The sequence below is a fragment of the Zeus faber genome (assembly GCF_960531495.2).
Source record: "Zeus faber genome assembly, chromosome: 16".
Taxonomy (NCBI): Eukaryota; Metazoa; Chordata; class Actinopteri; order Zeiformes; family Zeidae; genus Zeus; species Zeus faber.
In genome coordinates, this window is record NC_137202.1 from 192443 (window position 1) to 199205 (window position 6763).

At 42.0% G+C, this 6763-nt stretch overlaps 1 protein-coding gene across 1 annotated transcript; it reads right to left on the reverse strand.

Annotated features, from left to right (window-relative positions):
- Positions 1–1140: 1140 nt before the first annotated feature.
- Positions 1141–4631, reverse strand: LOC307242022 (tubulin beta-4B chain). Its single transcript, XM_080016352.1, has 7 exons — positions 4534–4631; positions 4307–4415; positions 3122–3232; positions 2698–2942; positions 2242–2564; positions 1718–2062; positions 1141–1554 (listed from the first exon to the last, which is right to left on the reverse strand). The coding sequence occupies exons 1-7, from the start codon at positions 4588–4590 to the stop codon at positions 1407–1409; spliced, it is 1338 nt and encodes a 445-aa protein (XP_079872478.1). The 5' UTR covers positions 4591–4631; the 3' UTR covers positions 1141–1406.
- Between the last annotated feature and the right edge of the window lie 2132 nt (positions 4632–6763).

The following is a 6763-nucleotide window of genomic DNA, read 5'->3' on the forward strand; positions in this document are numbered from 1 at the left end:
ACGGGGATTTTTTGTTTCGTTAATTTAGGAAACTTTTAGAAACAGGAAGCGGAGACGCGCAGCGGAGTGGATGCTTCTTAAATACATTTTATACTAAAAATAATTGTTGGACAGGATTTAAAGTGTTAAATGGAAATACAATTATTATGGAACTAAAGTTAAAAATAAAATAAAATGACTTTTACTTTTTTCTCACATGTTGTCATGCATGAAAAGACAGATAAAGTTGCATCTAGAGCAGAGTGGCGCAGTGGAAGCGTGCTGGGCCATAACCCAGAGGTTGATGTATTGAAACCGTCCTCTGCTACCTTTTTCTTTTTTGTGTTGTAGAAGTGGTCTTAGTATTAAGAACAGAAGAACGTAGGATGCGAACGATGTACGTCTGAGGATTAAAGCGTTGCGCACCTTTTGTTTATTATGCTGGGAGTTGACGGACTTTCCCGTTAGGTTGTGCGTTGGTCAAGCGATGGTTAAACATATTTCACAGATGTGAATATGAATTCATAAATGTTGAGTCTTGGACAGGCAGTTAAAAAGATTCATTGATGAACGATTAAAATTATTTTGGGGACAATTATTTTGCTCACCGAAAAAGATAGTCAACTCAAAACGGTCCCATACAGCAGTTGTAGAACAGAGACGCACTGGCGTTCTATATGGCATATGGTGTTGGCTTATTATAATCTAGAACATTGTTGTACATTATATTAACCATTTACTAATTTTTGCCCATTACATTAAGTTTGGCTCAATCATTTTTAATCGCTTAAATTTTATTTTAAAAGATGTGTGCATATGTCTGAGGCAGGATTTTTTTTTCTTGACAAATTTAAGAGGTTAGTAATGGATCTTACATTCTGGTTTAAAAGGTGTATGCGCACAAATTAAGCAGAGATTTGTGCAGTTCTGCCAGATTCGGATGAATTTTCTCCTTTTTTGTGCTCTAGTTGATGTACGGTGGATAGACTACTAGGGCTAGGTTGACCGACGTTAAAACTAAAATGGAACATTTGAAGACATGAATGTGGATATGTGCAATTTTACATTTCACAAACAGTTAATACGTTTTTCCAAATGTAGGTTGTGTTTTTCTCAGATGAACCTCTTCATCCAGCCATATAAGTCATAAAACCATTTTGAATCATCTCAATGTATTCTTTTATTTAGTAAGTAGCACTAGATGGGCCGCAGATGTAGATTAACTTTTCATTAACTAAACATTGAAAATGCAAGCGTTAAACATTTAAACTCAAGAAAAAGCAGGAGTTACACACATTAAAACTCAAGAGGAAACAGGAGGTGCAAAATATGAACAACAATGAAAAGAGAAGATGAACTGCAGACTGAAAAAGAGATGAAACATTAAAATCAGGTGGATCTCTCAAGCAGCATGTGGTGGGAGGTTTCTATGCTGCGTCCTCCTCGCCCTCATCCTCAAATTCTCCTTCCTCCTCAGCGGTGGCATCTTGGTACTGCTGGTACTCTGACACCAAGTCGTTCATGTTACTCTCTGCCTCTGTGAACTCCATCTCATCCATCCCCTCACCGGTGTACCTGGAATGGAATCCATATTGGCTCAATTACTACCTCTAGATGAGTTTGTAAAATATCATTACCCCCCCAAAATAAATAATTAAAAACTTCAGCCCTTAGCTGAAAGGCTTTTCAGAACTCAGTTTCCTTCAATCACAGAAATAATGGGAGCCTCTGTACGTACCAGTGGAGGAAAGCCTTGCGACGGAACATGGCGGTGAACTGCTCTGAGATGCGCTTGAACAGTTCCTGGATGGCTGTGCTGTTGCCAATGAAGGTGGCGGCCATCTTTAGGCCGCGTGGCGGAATGTCGCACACGGCCGTCTTGACGTTGTTTGGGATCCACTCCACAAAGTAGCTACTGTTCTTGTTCTGCACATTCAGCATCTGCTCGTCCACCTCCTTCATTGACATGCGACCACGGAAGATGGCGGCCACCGTGAGGTAGCGGCCGTGGCGTGGGTCGCAAGCCGCCATCATGTTCTTGGCGTCAAACATCTGCTGGGTAAGCTCGGGAACTGTCAACGCTCTGAGGGAAAACAACATGACTTCATTGGCACATGAACGAAGCTCAGGTTACCAAAACATATCATCTTGCATTGGACCACGGCTCTGAAACTACACGTCCAGGGGCAATATCCAGCCTGTGAAACAATTTAGTGCAGCCTCACCATGTTCATGCATTAGACAATCATCATCTCATCTCACCTGTACTGCTGGCTTCCCCGACTCGTGAGCGGGGCGAAGCCCGGCATGAAGAAGTGCAGCCTGGGGAAGGGCACCATGTTGACTGCCAGCTTCCTCAGGTCTGCGTTGAGCTGTCCAGGGAAGCGCAGGCACGTGGTGACCCCGCTCATGGTGGCAGAGACCAGGTGGTTCAGGTCGCCGTATGTGGGTGTGGTCAGTTTCAGAGTGCGGAAGCAGATGTCGTAGAGCGCCTCGTTGTCGATGCAGTATGTCTCGTCTGTGTTTTCAACCAGCTGGTGCACCGACAGGGTGGCGTTGTATGGCTCCACCACCGTGTCTGACACCTGGTGAGGAAAAAGAACCGATGGGAGTCATGGGTCAGAGGAACATAAACACAATGCAGGTATTAACTGCTCCACTGAATTGCATCAGTGGTCCCAGATTAAACTATTTTGAGGAAAAGGCCTGTTTGCGTACCTTGGGTGAAGGCACCACGCTGAAGGTGTTCATAATCCTGTCAGGGTACTCCTCTCTGATCTTGCTGATCAGCAGGGTGCCCATGCCAGAGCCGGTGCCTCCTCCCAGAGAGTGTGTGAGCTGGAAGCCCTGGAGGCAGTCGCAGCTCTCTGCCTCCTTCCTCACCACATCCAGGACAGAGTCCACCAGCTCGGCTCCCTCTGTGTAGTGGCCCTTAGCCCAGTTGTTACCAGCACCACTCTGGCCTGTTGGAGCACACAACAGCATATCATGGGCAAACAATGGAACTGAAAAGGTAGTGTAGTATCTTGGATGTTTCCTAAATGTCTGTCGCCCTTTCAATCCCGCTCCACTTCCTGGATTATATACTGTAACAGTATAGATAACAAAATATTATTATTATTATGATTACAAAAAAACTCACCAAATACAAAGTTGTCTGGTCTGAAGATTTGTCCAAAAGGCCCAGACCTGACAGAGTCCATGGTGCCAGGTTCCAAGTCCACCAGTACGGCACGGGGAACATATTTGCCACCTTGAAAACCAAAGGCAGAGATAAAGATCACATGTAAAATATAATATACATATATTTTAAATTGCTGGGAGGTGACCTCCAGACTTTGCTCTGTGTACGAGTGGGCTATGGTTATTAAATTCTACTTTCCGATTAACAATTTCATGCAGTGAACAACCTAGTAGAACATGGATTTAAGTCGATGAACGTGGATTTGAGTTTGAATCATCTTAAAGCGATGGCTTCAGTTTGTTAATGTTCTATTGAGGTTGGATTCTGCTTTTTTCAAGTCAAATTGACACTTCGAGAAGAAAAAAAAAAGAATATAAAGCTTCACAAATAGATGTTTTTTTCCTTCAGTACATGTATAACATAGAACCTGTGGCGGGAAATGTGCTTATCCATGTACTTAAAAAAAAAAAAAAAACCTTCACAGTTCACATTTATGTTGTTAATTTTTTCTGTCCTTTTATTTATTTTTTATCCTTCTGAGCTTGCACATATCTAAATTATAACGATTTTTTTTAAGTTAGGTCATCAATGCCAAACATCTATTTGTGTATATATTTAGGTAAGACAATATATTATATATTTAAATTAACTAAGTTAATATAACTAAGTCCCGTGAAATCAAGAGGCGGCAACGCCCCCACAGTCAACTGGAACAACAGGTTTATTTGTGAAAAACTGGTTTGGGAAAAAAGCTGAAAGGCGTTGGAGGGGAAAAAAAAGCTAGAAAGAAAATATAGGAGTTAGTAATCTAAATATTATACGCAGATATGCAACAGAGCATGAAATATTTAACAGGGATAATAATAATGTATGTTATGCAATTATTATTATTATTATTATTATTATTATTATTATTATTTTGTTATCAGTGAAAGTTGGGCTATTACATGGAAATTAAGCGCGGTCACTCTTTTATCTTGTAGCAGGAGAAATAATAATCCCCGTGTTTTTAAATGCTGCCATGGCAATGGGAATGGGAAACAGTAAACACAAGCTGCGTCCGATGAGATGGAGGTCGGAATCCATTTCCCCCGCAGATCTTCCCGAGCCGGACCCGTTAGAGCCGCTTGGCGGCCAGGTTACCTGTGGCTTCGTTGTAGTAAACGTTGATTCGGTCCAACTGGAGGTCGCTGTCCCCGTGGTATGTCCCGGTGGGGTCGATCCCATGCTCGTCGCTTATCACCTCCCAAAACTGGAATCGGGGAGGGGAAGTAAACAGCAAATGTAACTTCAACTTGGCGAATCAATCATTGTTATTCGATTAATAACCATTGATAATGTTCATCGCTATTATCTATCATCATCTTCACCTTGGCTCCGATTTGATTGCCACACTGGCCCGCCTGCAGATGCACAATTTCTCTCATTTTGACTGATTCCTAGGGACTTATAACTGCGCAGAGTACAGACAGATTGTGTGTCGTCTCTGTGGGCGGATCAGCTCTATATAGCCGCTCGGTACAGAAAGGCCATTGGTTTAGCCCGATCGCAGTCCCGCCTCTTTCTATTCGTCCTCCTCTCCACGGGCCGTGATGGCGGCTCGCATCCTGCTCCGGTGCCCAGCTGTCGCTGCCTCCGCAGTGCACGCGAGAACTTGTTTTGCGCTTGTGCGCGCCTGTCTCTGTGCGCGTATATATAGGGGGAGAGTTGTGATGTCACAGATACACTGCACGGTGATGTGGGGAATTCCACGAATAATAGACCTTTTTTAAATTAATAATAAAATAAGCTTTTTGTATATGACCAACATTTTACGGTGTACTTTATTCTGGGTTACTACACACACACACACACACAAACACTATATATACATACATACATACATACATCCATACATACACACATTTACATATATTCATATATATATATATATATATATACAAATATACACATATATATACATACACATATAGACATATATACATATACATACATATATATATATATATATATACACACACATATATATATATATACACATATACATATATATACATACATATATATACACATATACAGACATACATACATACATATATACACATATACATATATCAACATATATATACACATATACATATATATCAACATATATATACACACACACACACACACACACACACACACACACACACACACACACATATACATACACATATACATACACATACACTCTACTCACAAAAAGTTAGGGATATTCGGCTTTCGGGTGATATTTCAGGATGAACCTAAAATGCACTATAATCTTTACAGGTGAACTTAATTTGACCTTCTCTCAACTTTTGAATGCACATGTCCAACTGTTCAATGTTTCAGCACTTTTTGCACAACTTGCTGTTCTCTCACAAGGAGCTGAACGGCAAAATTCACAACAGGTGTTTGATCCATGAATCGACCAATACATTTCCTGGTTCAATTAAAATTGGTATTTATACAGTCCTCTTCATCATGCATCGTGAAATGGATTCTCTGCTTTTGACCCATCCTGGGTTGTCCTTCCTCCGGGGGCACAGCCAGGAGCAGTGGGCAGCATACGTGGACGCGCCCGGGGACCAGGTGATAAATGTCCATCGCTGGTCAGACAATGATGAGTGCATGTTTTTTTTGGTGGGGGTCCTTACTGACGTGAGGTGGAGGAAACCCCATGTGAGCACGGGGAGAACATGCAAACTCCACACAGAAAGGCTCCTATTTGGGAGATAACCCGCCGGAGCACGGTGCCAACAGCGCCCCAGGCGGGAATCAAACCCAGGACCTTCTTGCTGTGAGGCAGCAGTGCAATGCACTGCGCCACCGTGCCACACAAAGTCAATTAATGTACCCCAGCCCAAGCTTCAGAATAGTTTCGATGAAGTATGTCCTCTGTTACCTCAGGAAGAAGAGTGCAAAATTGAACTATCTGCAGCGAATACCCCCATTGCCTCCTCATCTCTGTTTTACAACAGGAGTCTCTATTCCACTCTAGTTCTAGCTCCGGCTCCGCACTAACCCATTTCAACCTCTACAAAGAACAATAACCGGTGTGTTGACCTGCATTGGCTGAATATTTTTGAACACAAGAGGATAAAACAAAATGGATGGAAGGTTATACAGGGTAAAGCCTTGCAAGATGAGTGTAATGGACACTGTTTGTAAAAGCCTGTTGGTGAATCTGAATTAAATGCAGTATTTTGTATCATTGCAATGCTGGCACGGGATGATTGGGATGTGAAAGAATTTGACCAATGTGTGAGAGAAATGCATATGATCAACTATTTGAATGTTTTATTACCTGTTGAATGAGGACAATAGCCTTCTCCTGTTGACAGGGGTTAAAAACATTGCCTCTGGGTTTTTAAGGAGCCACCCCCCAGAGTTTCTGCAAAGAGACTGTTCTTTCTCTACAATGTCAATTCTAATATTGCAGAATCAGATCACATTTCATCCTGATTCAACCTTGTATGGAGATAAAGATAACCCCAGGGGAGCTTGAAAGATCATTGTAAGGGATATTAGTCCGCGTCTGCCACCAAACTTTGCAAGTACCTGTGAATTCACTGT